This window comes from Dipodomys merriami, unplaced genomic scaffold (assembly GCF_024711535.1).
Source record: "Dipodomys merriami isolate MVZ:Mamm:240054 unplaced genomic scaffold, mDipMer1.0.p SCAF_21, whole genome shotgun sequence".
Lineage (NCBI taxonomy): Eukaryota > Metazoa > Chordata > Mammalia > Rodentia > Heteromyidae > Dipodomys > Dipodomys merriami.
In genome coordinates, this window is record NW_027203493.1 from 28,535,050 (window position 1) to 28,552,483 (window position 17,434).

At 39.5% G+C, this 17,434-nt stretch overlaps 1 protein-coding gene across 6 annotated transcripts in view; it reads left to right on the forward strand.

Moving 5' to 3' along the window:
- Uevld (UEV and lactate/malate dehyrogenase domains) overlaps window positions 1-17,434 on the forward strand; it is a 54,494-nt gene that overhangs the window by 26,491 nt on the left and 10,569 nt on the right. For 5 of the 6 annotated variants that reach the window (XM_070032746.1, XM_070032745.1, XM_070032748.1 and 2 more), the window contains 5 exons: window positions 1,380-1,515; window positions 2,501-2,613; window positions 5,445-5,547; window positions 12,919-13,089; window positions 15,469-15,642. In XM_070032746.1, the coding sequence (XP_069888847.1) occupies window positions 1,380-1,515; window positions 2,501-2,613; window positions 5,445-5,547; window positions 12,919-13,089; window positions 15,469-15,642 (697 nt within the window). Of the gene's footprint in view, window positions 1-1,379; window positions 1,516-2,500; window positions 2,614-5,444; window positions 5,548-12,918; window positions 13,090-15,468; window positions 15,643-17,434 lie in introns of those variants that run through there. The other variant, XM_070032751.1, reaches the window with a different exon arrangement.

Consider the following 17,434-nt stretch of genomic DNA (forward strand, 5'->3'; position numbering starts at 1 on the left):
CAAATTGGCTTCCAAAAATGTAAATGAAACATATTTCTGATATCAATAGCAGTTAGTGTAGGAGGGCACCTATTTACAGGAGGTATTGTCCTTAAAATAGATCAGATATTGGCTAGTTGCTGGTGGCTTACACTTGTAATCCTAGCTATTCAGGAGGCTGAGATCTGAGGATCACAGTTCTAAGCCAGCCCGGGTGGGAAAGTCTGTGAGACTCTTACCTCCTATTAACCACCAGAGAAACCAAGTGGTGCTGTGGCTCAAATGGTAGAGCACTCACTTTGAGCTGAAGAGCTGAGAGACAGTGCCCAGGCCCAGAGTTCAGGTCCAACAACTGACCAAAAAAAAAAAAAAATCTTAAAGGAAATGTGCTGGTGGCTCAGGCTTGTATCTAAAGAGACTGAAATCCAGAAGATGACAGTTTGAAGCCAGCTTGGGCAGACAGGAGAATCACAGAAGGGAGCCAAGGCAAAAGTTAGCAATATCCTATCTCAAAAACAAACAAAGACCAATGGAACAGAGTAGATCCAGAAAAAAAACTCACACTACAACCATCTAATATTTGACAAGCAAGCCATAGATGCAGGTTGGAAAAATTCCTCTTTAACAAATGGTTTTGGGGGAAAACTGGATATCCTTATATAGAAAACCGAAACTAGATCCTATCTTTCTCCTTGTACTAATATCAATTCAGTTGGATTGAAGAACTCATTGTAAGACGTGAAACCTTGAAACTACTACAGGAAAGAACAGGAGAAACATTAGAATATCTTGGCATATGTAGGAACTTGTACAGTTTCAGGCACTCAGCAAATCAGAGAATTTTTAGCTTGACTTCATCAGGCTAAAAAGTTTCTGCACACCAAAGGATGAACATAGCTAATAAGATTAAAAAGACAGCCTACACAATGGGAATGACTAGCCTAATATCCAGAATATACAAAGAGCTCAAGAAATTAAACACTCAAAGATTCTCAGATTTTCAGCTGTGCACAGGTTGTGGTCTCTAACACTTCTATTGCTCAACAATAATTGTACTGCCCTTTGTCAATGATATGTAGGTAAGAAAGTGGCATTCTTTTTTTTTTTTTTTTTTTAATCAGTCATGGAGCTTGAACTCTGGGCCTGGGCACTGTACCTCAGCTCTTCAGCTCAAGGCGAGTGCTTGACCACTTGAGCCACAGTGCCACTTCCAGTTTCCTGAGTGGTTTATTGGAGATAAGAGTCTCACGGACTTTCCTGCCTGGGCTTTGAACTTCGATCCTCAGATCTCAGCCTCCTGAGTAGCTAGGATTACAGGTGTGAGCCAACAGCACCCGGCTGAAAGTGGCATTCTTCAGCAGAACTTTTGTGTAACTTTTCCCTTGGTGTGTATTCTACAGCCTAAATCTGTCATTGTTGGATTAATTAAAGAAATGATCACCAAGTTTCAAGAAGAACTGCCCCTGTATTCTGTATCATCATCTGATGAAGCACGGCAGGTGGACTTGCTAGCCTATATTGCAAAAATCACTGAAGGTCTGTGTTTTTTCAGATTGCCTTAAGAGTTAAGATTTTAGCAATGCTTGATAAGAAATGTACTCATTATCTTGCCCATGTAATTGTAATCCCTCTATACGGTATTTTCACATTTAAAAAAAAAAAGACTTTAGAATTTCTCACTAATGATGTTCTCTACCCTCTGCTTCTTAATTTCTAGATAAATAAATATGTACATGTATACATACATTTCTGTATTTAATAAAAATTCCTATACATCTTTCATAAGGTATTACCATCTTTTTTCATTAGTTTCTTAAATGAAAACAATTGCCCTTAGATAAAATAGTTGTGTTACCGAAAACTATATTATATATATAGTTTTTCACTATATGTTTATGTAGCTTTCTAACTTAGTGAACTGGACAAGATGAATAATTCTCAGTGTTTCTTATTGAAAATCAAGCCAAATAAATATTCATACTGAGAATATTTTAGTATGGTATTAAGCTTTCTTTGTATTATAATACAGAGCTGAAAAAAATCATAATATTTTTAGAATTACAAAAATTTTACATATTTTTAGTTTTATTTTTTAAATGTTTGGGATAATTTTTTTAAAAGAAAACTGTTATGTTTAGTAGAATTCTTAATTTAAGACTTCTATGCATACATTTGTTCAACAGATATTTATTGGTGTGAATTTTTTTTTTAAGATGCTAGAACGACTTCTTTGGTATTTTTTTTTTTTTTTTTGGTCGGTCATGGGGCTTGAACTCTGGGCCTGGACGCTGTCCCTCAGCTCTTCAGCTCAAGGCGAGCGCTCTACCACTTGAGCTACAGCGCACTTCCGGTTTTCTGGTGGTTTATTGGAGATAGGAGTCTCACAGTCTCTCCTGCCGGGGCTGGCTTTGAACCGCGATCCTCAGATCTCAGCCTCCTGAGTAGCTAGGATTACAGGCGTGAGCCACCGGCGCCCGGCTTCTTTGGTATTTTTAAATGAGGATAATCTGTTTTTCTGTAGGTGTCTCAGACATAAATTCAAAGAGTTGGACAAATGAGAAGACAGTCAATAAGATTACCGTGGTTGGAGGTGGAGAGTTAGGTATTGCCTGCACATTAGCTATCTCAGCAAAGGTATGTAAGTAAAGGGTTGTCAATACAGTTTCCCTTTTAAGCACTTTGTTTAACATCAAAACCTAATTTTTTTCATGGATGCATACCTTATTGTGCTTTAGAATATATTTATTGTTGATAAAAAAAAATCATTGAATAGGCTGTTGCAAAAGTGATTTGAACAGTGCCTCATCCTAATCCAAAAGAAGCCTCAGCTTGACATTCATCTAACTTAGTTACAAATTCTTCTGTGATTTCTGAGTCATCATGTTTTAATTAACTTATTTAGTATAATGCTTTATTTTAGTTCCTTCTAAAATTAGCATTTTAGAAAATGGATTGTCTCTTCTCACATAATTACTTTCTTAGTTTTTATTCAGTATTTTACATTAGTTCATGATTTTTTTTGTCTTTTTTTTCTGTCATTTCTACATGAATTGTTTATATAGAAACTTAAATCCCCTTCCAGCCGTGTACCTCTCTCTAGGGCCCAGAATCCTTTCAGAGGGAGTCTAGTATAGAACAGCTGTTGCTCTATATATATTTATTTGTTGGCTGGCCCTGGTTTTTCTTTTTCCACTAAAATTCAATTTATGGCTACCTAAATATTTCCCTTCCCATTTAAGACTCAGGAGCATCTTGGAAGTAAGTTCTGCTTCAGCAAATAATTAAACTATATCCTAGGAGCAAGAAAAAAATTAACATTAACTGCTCAGATGGTATATGCTAATTTGGGGGCATATATTAGGTTTATTGTTCCTCACCTACAGTCTGAATATACTATTACCTCCTAATTGGAGTTTGAGTTTTCTTTTCTTTTTTTTTTTTTTAAATTTTATTTTATTTTATTTGAGAACATACTGTACAGAGGGGCTACAATTACATGGGCAGGATAATGCATACATTTCTTACCAAGCATTGCAGCCTCCTCCTTTGTTTACCCTTCACCTCCCTTCCCAGCCTCCTCCCTCCCCCCGAGTTTGAGTTTTCTTAAGTCCTTTTAATACTAAATAAAATTCTACAAATATTACTGTCTGGAATTTTTTTCATGTGTATTATCTTTTGAAAGAAGATAAGAAGAAAATACTCATAGTATCAGTACTGGTACTCAAAAATAGTATCAGTGAATTAGAGCGCATGAATTGTTTTATAGCCCTCATTATATATTTTGAGATTGCGCTTCAGAAAGGCAGGACTTACAATTTAGAATGAAGTTATTCCCTTCACCATTTTTATTTTATTTATTTATTTATTTATTTTTGTTGGTGATAGAGCTTGAACTCTGGGCCTGAGCACTGTCCCTGAGCTCTTCAGCTCAAGGCGAGTGCTCTACCACTTGGGGCACAGCTCCACTTCCAGTTTTCTGGTGATTAATTGGAGATATGAGTCTCACAGATTTTCCTGCCTGGGCTGGCTTTGAACTGCAATCCTCAGATCTCAGCCTCCAGAGTAGCTAGGATTACAGGTGTGAGCCACTGGTGCCATGCTAACCATTATAATTTCTATTTTTTTGGGGGGGTGGGGGGGGTCCAGTCGTGGGGCCTGAACTCTGGGCCTGGGCGCTGTCCCTCAGCTCTTCAGCTCAAGGCTAGCGCTCTACCACTTGAGCCACAGTGCCACTTCCAGCTTTTTTTTCTTTTTGCTTATGTGGTGCTGAGGAATCGAACCCAGGGCCTCAGGCTTACAAGGCAAACGCTCTACCACTGAGCCACCTTCCCAGCCCACCATTATAATTTTTATCTTATAGTCTGGTAGATAGATCCATGGGTACTTAAGAAAAACCTTCTACAAATTATTAGGAATTTCTATGCTGTCATTTACAAATGGATCACATGCCACTCAGGTTGCTAGCCAATCACAGAGAGTAGACTATTTTTCATGAGACTTTTGGAGAAAGTTCTACATGATAATAGAATTTGACTTTAGACTTTTGGCTGTTACTTTTTTTAAAAAAAAAGAGAGAATCCTGACTTTCAGGCTAGAAATGAGGTATTAAAAATAGATCCCGGGGCTGGGAACAGTAGTAAACTTACTGAGTACACAAGGTCATTATTGTTGCCATCCAAAGAAACCAGCAGTTTGTGGCTTCTGAGCTAAGGCCTGTGAGGTCCTGGTTTTCAATAGTCAAGGATCACATTATTCAGGTTCCTAATAGTCTCTTGCTTGAATTGTACTTATTTTATTCATTTATTACGTTTTAGAGTATTTTTGCCTTATCCACCACTTTCAAAACTAATTTTTATGTTCTGTCTTTTTTTGTTGTTGCCAGTCCTGGGGCTTGAACTCAGGGCCTGGGCACTGTCCCTGAGCTTCTTTTTGCTCAAGGCTAGCACTCTACCACTTGAGCCACAGTGCCACTTCTGGCTTTTTGTTGTTGTTGTTGTTGTTGTTCTATCTTTTATATATACATATTAAGTACTTTAACTGTGTTTACCTTCTCATTTTCTGCTTTTGTCCTACCTCAAGCCTACTGACTCCTGCCCCAAAGAGTCTCCTTTTATATCATTTTATTACTTTAATTTTTAAAGTTTTTTCTTTTTTTAATGTTTAAGTTATTATTAAGGAGTTACACAAAGAGTTTGCAATTCCATAAGCGAGGTAATGGTTACAGTGCTTCTTGGACAATGTCACCCTCTCCTTCATCTTCCCCCATTTTTTTCCCCTCTCATCTCTGCCCACAAGTTGCATAGTTTATTTTTTACAGTGTGTGTTGCTTTTATTGCATTTCTGTTACTCTTCCTTCTTTAGATGGCCTACCAGGCCTCTTTTAGCCCTTACTTCCTAATGAATTTAGATTGAGTAACTTGTCATGTCCAATGTAATGCTGTTATTTTTCCAATTGTACTATACAGGGCATTGCAGACAGGTTAGTCCTCTTAGACTTTTCTGAAGGAACTAAAGGTGGGACAATGGACCTTGACATCTTCAACCTGCCCCACGTGGAGATCAGCAAAGGTTTGTATGTTCTGCTTAACAATGTTGACCTTACCTGTTCTTACAGTTGAGTCCTAGGTTTTTAAATTTTACTTTTTTAATTCTTGGTGCTAAGGAGCAAGTCCTAGATTTTTAGTGCTGAAAACCACCTTTATGTCATGTGTGTTAAAAAAGTTGGGTGCCACAGTTTAATAAACTTTTGGTAAGAGGCAATTAGTTCATTTTCCTTCTTTGAAAGTATATTGTTGCTTTAATGATCTCTTTGTAGGCTTCACATAAAGGATTCCTTGGGAAGCTGGATATTCTCTTGGGATTGTCATTTGTAGGTCCTAAAGTTCTCAAGGGACCATTTAACTCTTCCATATCACTTTAGAAAATTCTTTAGTACATTGACCCTAGAAGTTGTGAGTGAGGCCATTTAGGACCAGAGCAAATTATTCTTATTCTTTTTTTTTTTTTTTTTGTCGGTTGTGGGGCTTGAACTCTGGGCCTGGGCGTTGTCCCTGCACTCTTCAGCTCAAGGTGAGCTCTCTACCACTTGAGCCACAGCACCACTTCCGGGTTTCTAGTAGTTTATTGGAGATAAGAGTCTCATGGATGTTCCTGCCCCGGCTGGCTTTGAACCACAATCCTCAGATCTCAGCCTCCTGAGTAGCTAGGATTACAGGTGTGAGCCACCAGCGCCCGGCAAATTATTCTTCTTTTTCCTATGTTTGTATGTGTTACTAACCATTAATAACTTGAAATTATTGCATAACTAAAAGGTAGAACTCTTGAACTAAATGGCTAGTGTATGGTCCACAGTAACTATTGAATGTTGAATGAATGAATATACATGATCTTGAGGCAAATTTCATGTTTTCATTAGTTTGGGTTGTAAATTTCTGATGAGTACTCTTGTAAATAATTCTAAGTGTATTGGTAGCTAATATATCATAAAGATGTGCATTAACAATTTAGGGAATTAAGCTTATTTGGAAGCTTATGATGTGGTAAATGATTGCAACTGACTGAACATCCTAGAGTTGCATTTTGCTCTATTTAGAATTTTTTCTTTTTTGTCGGTAGTGAGGCTTGAACTCGACCTGGGCGTTGTCCCTTAGCTCTTCAGCTCAAGTCCACAGCAAGCCCTCTACCACTTGGCCACAGTACCACTTCCAGTTTTCTGAGTGGTTTACTGTAGAAAAGATTCTCACGGACTTTCCTGCTCGGGCTGGCATTGAACTGCAATCCTCAGATCTCAGCCTTCCAAGTAGCTGGGATTATAGGCATGAGCCACTGGCACCCGGCTTATTTAAATTAAAAAAAAATTTTTTTTATTGCGAAAATACTGTTACAGAAGGGTTACAATTACATGGGCAAGATAATGAGTACATTTTTTTTGGGGGGGGGGTCCGGTCGTGGGGCCTGAACTCTAGGCCTGGGCGCTGTCCCTCAGCCCTTCAGCTCAAGGCTAGCGCTCTACCACTTGAGCCACAGCGCCACTTCTGGCTTTTTTTTCCTTTTTGCTTATGTGGTGCTGAGGAATGGAACCCAGGGCCTCATGCATGCAAGGCAAGCGCTCTACCACTGAGCCACCTTCCCAGCCCATGAGTACATTTCTTATCAAGCATTGTTGTGGTGTTTGAATTTCTAAGTGTTTTGTAAATTCTACATTTTTCTTTGGTATTTTAATTTGTTGTGGGTGCTACTTGCTGTTTAAGTGCCTAATAACTTCAGAGCAGATGTTGAAGCTGGTGAATTTTTTTAATGTCCAGTGCCGCATTTTATTGTGTTCTTTATAAGGGCATTGCATTTTATTCTAAAATACAATTAAATTACTTAGGAGGCATTTGATACTTCTGAGGTATATTTTAAGCTATGTGACCTCCCTCCCCCCAAAAAAGAATTTAAAGCCAGGCAGCATTGGTTCATGCCTCAATTCCTAGCTACTTAGGAAGGTGAGACCTGGAGAATTGTGGTTCAAGGCCAGGCTGGACCCAAATGTCTGTGAGACCCCATCTACAAAGTACCTGGCAAAAGTCCAGGCTAGAGGTATAGCTCAAGTGGTAGTGTTGAGAGACCAAGCCTAGCAAGGAAGCCAAATAAATGTGAAATCCTGAGTTCAAACCTAGTACATCCCAATATATATATATATATATATATATATATATATATATATATATATTTTTTTTTTTTTTTTTTGGTCAGTCGTGGGGCTTGAACTCTGGGCCTGGGCGCTGCCCCTCAGCTCTTCAGCTCAAGGCGAGCGCTCTACCACTTGAGCTACAGCGCCACTTCCGGTTTTCTGGTGGTTTATTGGAGATAGGAGTCTCACAGTCGATAAGAGTCTCACGGTCTCTCCTGCCAGGGCTGGCTTTGAACCGCGATCCTCAGATCTCAGCCTCCTGAGTAGCTAGGATTACAGGCGTGAGCCACCAGCGCCCGGCCCCCCAATATATTTTTGAAAAGTGTCTATTTGATCTTTTTTTTTTTTTTTTGTCGGTCGTGGGGCTTGAACTCTGGGCCTGGGCGCTGTCCCTCAGCTCTTCAGCTCAAGGCGAGCACTCTACCACTTGAGCTACAGCGCCACTTCCGGTTTTCAGGTGGTTTATTGGAGATAGGAGTCTCACAGTCTCTCCTGCCTGGGCTGGCTTTGAACCGTGATCCTCAGATCTCAGCCTCCTGAGTAGCTAGGATTACAGGCGTGAGTCACCAGCGCCCGGCTATTTGATCATTTTTAATACAGTTAGAGAATGAAAACAGGGAATGAAAACACTTGTGCTATTTTTAATAATATTTAGACTGATCTAGTAACTGGAATATTCCAACAGATCTCTCCAATATTTAAAAATCATTATTTGATTCAGATCTACCGAGTTCTTTCTCGTTTTTTTTTTTTGTTTGTTTGTTTGTTTTGTTTTGTTTTGACAGTCTTGGGGCTTGAACTCAGAGCCTGGACACTGTCCCTGAGCTTTTTGCTCAAGTCTAGCATTCTACCCCTTGAGCCACAGCAGCAATTCTGGCTTTTTCTTTCTTTCTTTCTTTCTTTTTTTTTGGGTCCGGTCCTGGGGCCTGAACTTTGGCCTGGGCACTGTCCCTCAGCTCTTCAGCTCAAGGCTAGCGCTCTACCACTTGAGCCACAGCGCCACTTCCGGCTTTTTCCTTTTTGTTTATGTGGTGCTGAGGAATCGAACCCAGGGCCTCATGCGTGCAAGGCAAGTGCTCTACCACTGAGCCACTTTCCCAGCCCAATTCTGGCTTTTTCTGTATATGTGGTATTGAAGAATCAAACCCAGGACTCCATGCATACTAGGTAAGCACTCACTCCACCACTAGGCCACATTCCCAGCCCTTCTTCATAGTTTTGAATAAAATAAATGGGAAATCTTTTAGAGTCAAGGCATGCTTCATTCATCACCACATCATCCTCATAATCTGAGAGGAAATATTCTTTATTGAGCAAATTAACATACTTGATACTGTTTTGAAAATCTCATATAATTATGATTCTCACTAGCTCAGGGCCTAGACCTTGGGAACCAGAGACTTAGCAGGAAAGAAGTAGAGTTTTCTGGGCACATATGAAAATGAGAGAAGGGAGTTTTGAGTTCTGGTGATACAGGTGTCTGTTGGGCCTGTGGTGCAAGTGGAAGAGCAGCACTGTCTTTATAATAAACGCCCAACCTAGCATATAAAAATTGTTTCAAGCCGGGCGCTGGTGGCTCACGCCTGTAATCCTAGCTACTCAGGAGGCTGAGATCTGAGGATCGCGGTTCAAAGCCAGCCCGGGCAGGAGAGACCGTGAGACTCCTATCTCCAATAAACACCAGAAAACCGGAAGTGGCGCTGTAGCTCAAGTGGTAGAGCACTCGCCTTGAGCTGAAGAGCTGAGGGACAACGCCCTGGCCCAGAGTTCAAGCCCCACTACCGACCAAAAAAAAAAAAAACATTGTTTCAAATGAAAGATTGGCTTTATATGTCAGAAGTAGCTAAAACTACAGAGGTGAAAGCAGGGTGCTGGTGACTCATGCCTGTAATCCTAACTACTCAGGAGGCTGAGATCTGAGGATTACAGTTTGAAGCCAACTCAAGCAAGAAAGCTGTGGTTCAAGTGGTAGAGTGCTAGCCTTGAGCAAAACAGTTCAAAGAGAACACCTGAATTCAAGGTCACACACATACAAATTGGTGTGAAGACACAAGCAAAACATAAACAGTAATTTGTAATAAGAGAGTAAAATAATTGCGGAAAGGATTGTCCAGTCAGTGAGGACATGGAAAGAGAATTACTTTTTTTTTTTTTTTCTGGGTCCAGTCATGGGGCCTGAACTCTGGGCCTGGGCGCTGTCCCTCAGCTCTTCAGCTCAAGGCTAGCACTCTACCACTTGAGCCACAGCGCCACTTCCGGCTTTTATCTTTTTGCTTATGTGGTGCTGAGGAATCGAACCCAGGGCCTCTGGCATGCAAGGCAAGTGATCTACCACTGAGCCACCTTCCCAGCCCCAAGAGAATTACTTTTAAATTGAGCATGATAGGTGCCTGGTCTTGCAGGACTGCAGAGGTTAGTACTAGCAGAAAGGTGAGGGTGTTCCAAATGCTAAGAAACTATTTCTTAGAGATAGAAAGGTAAGTCAGACAACTCCTGCTCTCTCAGAGCTCATAGTATATTTGATGTAGCTATTTATCAAACATGTGGCAAGTATATCGGATACATTGCAGATGGAATTTGAGGAAAGCCAACATCAGGAAACAGAAATATTTTGGGGAGTGAATATAAAGCAAATCAGCTTGAGCCAAGGATTTATGTATCAAGCAATGCTGGCTTCTAAGAGATTAAAGAGATTAAAGAGGTTTGGAGTAGGAAGCTTTTTTTGTATTTTTGAAATCACATTAAACATTACTCTTCTTACTCTTAACTATCATTCAAAGTAGAAGATAAAGGAGGAAAAGAAAAGTGATTTGGCAAGACTGGTTGAGGTCAATATAGAGTTGTAAATTGAGCTGTTCCCTGATTTTTAATAATAGGGCAAGTCACTTCTCCGGCTTTCCTCATCTTCATGAGTCTGTAGAAGAATTAAGGTTCTAAATACAACCAAGTGTTTAATAGCATCTGAAACCAAATGCCTAGACTTGACTCAGCTAATATAAGCCATAAAATTCAGAATCTACTCACTGTTACAATGGTGAACTAATATTCATTTATAAATATTGGCTAGACTAATACTAGTTACTTTATTTGTTTCTGCTCTTGATAGCATTACATCTGGCCACAGTTTTGATATTTACTTTCATGTAATTACTATAAAATACATGATAGAGTAGTAATAATGTAGTTGAAAAATAGTCTACCACTTCTTGTGGACAGAGACAAATCATAATAGTTGCTTACATGAAAGTCCCATTGTTTTTGTTTTTTTGCCAGTCCTGGGGCTTGAATTCAAGGCCTGGACACTGTCCCTCAGCTTCTTTTGCTCAAAGCTAGCACTCTATCACTTGAACCATAGAGCTACTTCTGGCATTCTGTTTATGTGGTACTGAGGAATTGAACCCAGGGCTACATGCATGCTAGGCAAGCACTCTACCACTAAGCCACCTTCCCAGCCCATGAAAATCCCATGTTTCTTTGTTGTTTTTGTTGTTGTTGTTGTTGTTGTGGGTCGTGGGGCTTGAACTTAGGCCCTAGGAACTGTCCCTGAGCTCTTCAGCTCAAGGCGAACACTCTACCACAGTGCCACTTCCAGTTTTCTGGTGGCTAGTTGGAGTCACAGTGCCACTTCCAGTTTTCTGGTGGTTAATTGGAGATAAGAGTCTCATGGATTTTCCTCAGGCTGGCTTTGAACCGTGATCCTCAGATCTCAGTCTCCTGAGTAGCTAGAATTCCAGGCATGAGCCAGCAACATCTGGCCCAAGTTTCTTATACCTAGTATAAGAAAATGTCAGTTAAAAATGGGTCAAGACAGAGCTGGGAAGGTGGCTCAGTGGTAGAGCGCTTGCCTTGCATGCCTGAGGCCCTGGGTTCGATTCCCCAGCACCACATAAGCAAAAAGAAAAAAGCCGGAAGTGGCGCTATGGCTCAAGTGGTAGAGCACTAGCCTTGAGCTGAAGAGCTGAGGGACAGCACCCAGGCCCAAAGTTCAGGCCCCACGACCGAACCCAAAAAAAAAAAAAAGGTCAAGACAGAAGGATCACAAGTTTGAGACCAGTCTGGGCTACATAGCAAGATACTGTGTCAAAAAAAAAACCAAAACCCAAAACACTAGTCAAGTAATTTCATTTTATTTTTGGCAGTCCTGGAGCTAGAACTCAAGGCATGAGCACTGTCTGAGCTTCTTTTTGCTCAAGGCTAGCACTCTACCACTTGAGCCACAGCACTACTTTTGGCTTTTTCTGTTTATGTGGTGCTAAGAAATGGAGCTCAGGGTTTCATGCATGCTAGGCAAGCACTCTACAGCTAAACCACATTCCCAGCCCCACTGAGCTACTTTTGCTCTGGGCACTGTCCCTCAGCTTCTTTTGCTCAAGGCTAGCACTCTGCCACTTAAACCACAGCCACCACTTCTGGCTTTTTCTGTTTATGTGGTACTGAGGAATTGAACCTGGGGCTTCGTGCATGCTAAGCAAGCTCTGTACCACAAAGCCACATTCCCAGCCCCAAAACTTCATTTTAATTTAGAGACTTTCAAAATCTGTCTGTCTCTGTCTGTCCCTCTTTCCTTACTGCCTTCCTCCCTTCCTCTTTCCCTTCCTCTCCTCTCTTTTTTTCCCTTCTCTCATCTCTCTCCTTGGAATTTTAGGACCACTAAAATCACGGTGGTGATGTAATTGATTGAGGTTAATTTTGCTCATGCCTATTATTTTTCCTTAAAATATGTGTATTAGGAGCTGGGAAGTTGGCTCAGTGGTAGAGTACTTGCCTCGCATGCACGAGGCCCTGGATTGGTGCCTGAGCACCACGTCAGCAGAAAAAAGCTGGAAGTGGTGCTGTGGCTCAAGTGGTAGAGTGCTAGCCTTGAGCTAAAGAACTGAGAGACAGCACCCAGGCCCAGAGTTCAGACCCCACATCTGACAAAAAGAAAGACAAAAAAAATTGTGTATTACATAGGAAATAGAACTTGGATGTACAGTCTAGATTCTATAATTTATTTTTATTTAACTTTATTACTGTCTTATTCCCCTTGGGATAAATTTTTGTTGTTTTGTGGGGGGGGTTGTTTTTTAGTTTGTTTTTGCTGTGTAGTTCAACTGGCTCTGGGTAGAGTCCACTTTTGCTTTTAACCTTCAGCATTTTGTATAATTGATCTAGGTGCAAGTATGTCTAAAAACTAGAAAAGGGGGGAAAAAACTTGTCATTATAAACTAGAACTAGATTAAATCTTACATTTTGAGTTCCAACTATTTCTTTTTATTCATTAGATTTGTCTGCCTCTGCTCATTCCAAGGTGGTAATCTTCACTGTCAATTCTCTGGGTAATTCTGAGTCCTACCTTGATGTGGTACAGAGCAATGTGGATATGTTCAGAACCCTGGTCCCTACTCTTGGACATTATAGTCAGAATGGTGTCCTGCTTGTTGCATCTCAACCAGGTAAAAGACTTTATTTTTTTAATATCTTTATTGATATTAAGTGTTTGCATAAACTTCACAATATTGTGGGATAGTAATATTTAGCTAAAGTCACAAACACATTTTAACCTTCACAAGGCAAATTGTCATTATCATGGTCTATAAAGCCTGTGAACGCTACAAACTTTGACAATACAACTATTTCTTCCAAATAGGGTGATATGTACATTTCTTTCCTTTTGCTTAGTATAAGCTGTTTCCTCTTTCTCTCTCATTCTCTCCCTCCCATCGCTGTCCTTGAGTTGCTTAGTTCACTTTCATCAATGTCCAGTGCAGCTGATGGACCCCTCTGCTGTATTTTATCATCTATTTCTCTCTGATTCTGTGCCCTCCTCCTAGCTTCCCTCAGATGTGCACATGTATATACCATATGTGGGGTCAAGAACATGGAGTCATCTAAAAACAGTATGACAAATTAAGAGGTCCTTTGTTTCTTGAATCCTGTTTCCTTCATATCTCTTTGCATTTTGAAATTAACATTGTATATCAGGAAGACCATGTGCTGTTTGTCTCTCTGATCTTGACTTATTTTGCTCAACATGATTTGTTCTAGTTCCATCCATTTCCCTGCAAATGCTATTATTTTGTTCTTTCTAATGGCTGCATAATATTCCATTATATATAGGTACCACAATTTATGGATCCATACATCTGTAGTGGGACATCTGTAGTAGGTTGTTTCCATGTCTTGGCTATTGTGCACAGTGCAGCCATGAACATGTGTCCTTTTATCCTGGTTCTTGTTGCTCAGGGTAGATGCCTAGGAGTGGTAAGGCTGGGACATATGGAAGGTCTATGTTTAGTTTCCTGAGGAACCTCCAGACTCCTTTCCAGAGTGGTTGTATTAGTGTACATTCCCATCAGCAGTACAGTAGGGTTCCTCTTTTTTCACGTCCTTGCCAGCATTTGTCATTGTTTGAATTTAGGATATAGACCATTTTCATTAGGGTAAGGTAGTATCTCAGGGTTGTTTTTATTTGCATTTCCTTTACAGCCAGGGGTGATGAACATTTCCTCATGTGTGTCTTTGCCATTTTTATCTCCTTTTCTGAGAAGTCTCTCTTTAGTCTCTCCCTTGCCCATTTAATGATTTGTTTGTTAGATTTGGGAGGGATTAGTGTCTTGAGTTCCCTGTATATAATGAGTATTTGGCCTTTGTCTGATATATTGCTGGTAAATAACTTTTCCCTGTTGATTGGCTGTCTTTCTATAGCTATGTCTTTAGCTGTGCAGAAACTTTAATTTTAAGGTAGTCCCATTTGTTGAGTCTCCCTCCAATTTGTTGTGACCCTGGGCCTCTGTTTAGGAAGTTCCTGCCTGTGCCAATAAGTTCTAGTGTCTCTTCTACTCTGTCCTGCAGTAGTTTCAGAGTTTCAGGTTTGATGTTGAGCTCTTTAATTCATTTTGAATTGATGTTAGTGCATTGTGATAGGCTGGTATCCACTTTTAGTTTTCTGCATGTGGCTGCCCAGTTTTCCTAGCACCAGTACTTAAAGAGGCTTTATTTATTCCACTTTATGTCTTTGGCTAAAAGGTTGTATTTTAAATTAATATCATGGTTTAGTCCACTATCCATATATGGTTAATAGGAGCGTTTAGTCTGCTATCAGTAGTAGAATTGCTATTACCTAAAACAAAACAAAACAAAACAAAAAGCATAAAACTTTAGATTATAAAAGGATGGATAGGCCAACTGCTGGTGGCTCACTGTAATCCTAGCTACTCAGGAAGCTGAGATCTGAGGATCTCAGTTTGAATCTAGCCCAGGCAGGAAAATCCATGAGACTCTTATCTCCAATGAATCTCCAAAAAAACTGGAAGTAGAGTTGTGGCTCCAGTGATAAAGCACTAGTCTTGAGTATAAAAGCTCAGGCACAATGCCCAGGCCTTGAGTTCAAGACCCAGGACCAACACCAAAAGAAAAAGAAAGGATGGATATTTGGTAAAATTTCTATAACCATCATTAACCATATTGCAACTTTTTTTATGAAGTGTGGTATTATGTTGCAATTGTTAGCAAGATCTTCCTTGGTGAGAAAATGGTTAAACAAACACCCAATAGAAAAAATGCAGTGACTTATATGAGAACCTTTTGTTCAGTCTTGAAGCATTATTCTAAATATTGTAGAATGCCAGGATGCATTAACATTTTACAGCGCTTATGAGGATTATGATTTGAGGCCAGGCTGGGAGTATATGTGTGTGTAACGCCTCAATGCATTTAGGTTGTAAGAAGAATGTAAAGAAGCTGTAATATACTTACTATAATAGCAATTATGAGCTAGATTAGAAGTACAATTTTGTAAACCTTTATGTTTACACCTTGTCTGTAACATTTAGTGGAAATCATGACCTACGTGACATGGAAACTGAGTGCATTTCCTGCAAATCAAGTGATTGGAACTGGATGCAATCTGGATTCACAGAGATTACAATACATTATTAAAAATGTTTTAAAGGCACAGTCTTCAGGCAAGGATATATGGGTCATTGGAGAGCAGGGAGAAGACAAAGGTAAGAAATACATTTCTGTTAGTTACACTGATAAGTCACCAGTTTTTAGACCTATCTGGGGACTTTAGAATTGTGGCGCTTAGTTAGTTGGCTTTTGTTTCATGTTTGACTGCCCTCTGTGCAAAAGACCCTCCGTAGACCCTTTGTATGTCTCATTATCATTCTCATTATTTTTCCTTCAGTTTAAGATGCAGTAAAATCCCTGAGTGATTGACTTAGTTTTTAGAGTCTAAAATTAACTTGAAGTTTAATTCTCCATGTAAACATTTACATACACAGTTATATAAACAGTCACAAAATTTTTTTCATTCTTGTCTCATTGTCCAACTGAACTTTTCTAATGTCAGTCTTTTTCCTAAATATCTTTTTAAAAAGAATTTTTGTCCTTTGTTCATCTTTACAGTATTTTTTTTTAACCAGTCATTTGCTGTATCCCTACACAAAAAGCATTGTTTCAGGTTTCTGAATGGAAAGGACTTCTTTTCTTATCTTAAAAGAAAGCCTTCCCTATTTAATTTGAGAATCTCCTCCTTAACTCCTGTATTGTTCCACATTACAAAGCCAGGCTGGCCAGATAGTAACAGTACTCCTTTATGTATACATTTCTGCTCATCTAAACAAGCATGTGTCACTACTGTATTGTATTCTAGTGTTACATAAAAGATACATGGAACACAGTGTATGCCTTAATTATGCTTGATCTTAGAAAATATTTATATTGGGCTAGGAAGGTGGCTCAGTGGTAGAGTGCTTGCCTTGCATGCATGAGGCCCTGCGTTCGAGTCTTCAGTACCACATAAGTAGAAAAAGCCAGAAGTGGCACTGTGGCTCAAGTGGTAGAGGGCTAACCTTTAGCTGAAGAGCTGAGGGACAGTGCCTAGGCCCAGAGTTCAGGCCCACAACCAATAAAAAACAAAAAAGAAAGAAAGAAAAGAAAACATTTATATCAGTAAAAAGAAAATGTTAAATATTTTAGCAAATAATAAAGTATAGGATATGATCTGTCAAAGTGAATATTACCAATTTAAAGTGCTTAGATACTTATAGGTGAGTTAAGCATTGGACATAGGTTCACATAGCTAGAAAAATTCCCTATAACAGCCATCATTGAACTGGATTTTGGAAGAATAACTAATATTTGATAAGATAGCAAAGATGGGAAAGATATTCCAGGAGTGGGAAATGAGAAACGGACAATGGCACATAGTTAGGAATGACAGGTATATGAAATTAAATTTTTTTTAAAAATATCTGTGAATTCTTGAATTACGAACAATTTTAAACCTACCACAAAAACAGTTCATATTTGATTAGATGATTTTTTTTTTTTGCCAAATATAGGAATTTATTTTCAGAACCTTTTACTGAGCTCTTGCTTTGCTAACTGTTGCTGGAACTATATAGATAGACATGGACACACATGACCTTACCTTTAAGCTTGCAGTCTAATTCAGGAAATGACTAGGAGGTGTGAACAAGGATAAAAGCACAGGGAATTCTGTCTTGAGCTCTAAACTGAGAGCAGAGAGGGACATGGGTGCTTGTGAATTGCAATTACTTAATGTTATGCTGTAATTGACACATACATACAGGTTTTAAAACATAATAGAACAAGCAGAGCGCCAGTGGCTTAGCCTGTAATCCTAGCTACTCAGGAGGCTAAGATCTGAGGATGAGGTTCAAAGCCAGCCCAGGCAGGAAGGTCCATGAGACTCTTATCTCCAATTAACCACCAGGAAACTGGAAGTGGCCCTATGGCTCAAAGGGTAGAGTACTAGCCTTGATAGAAAGA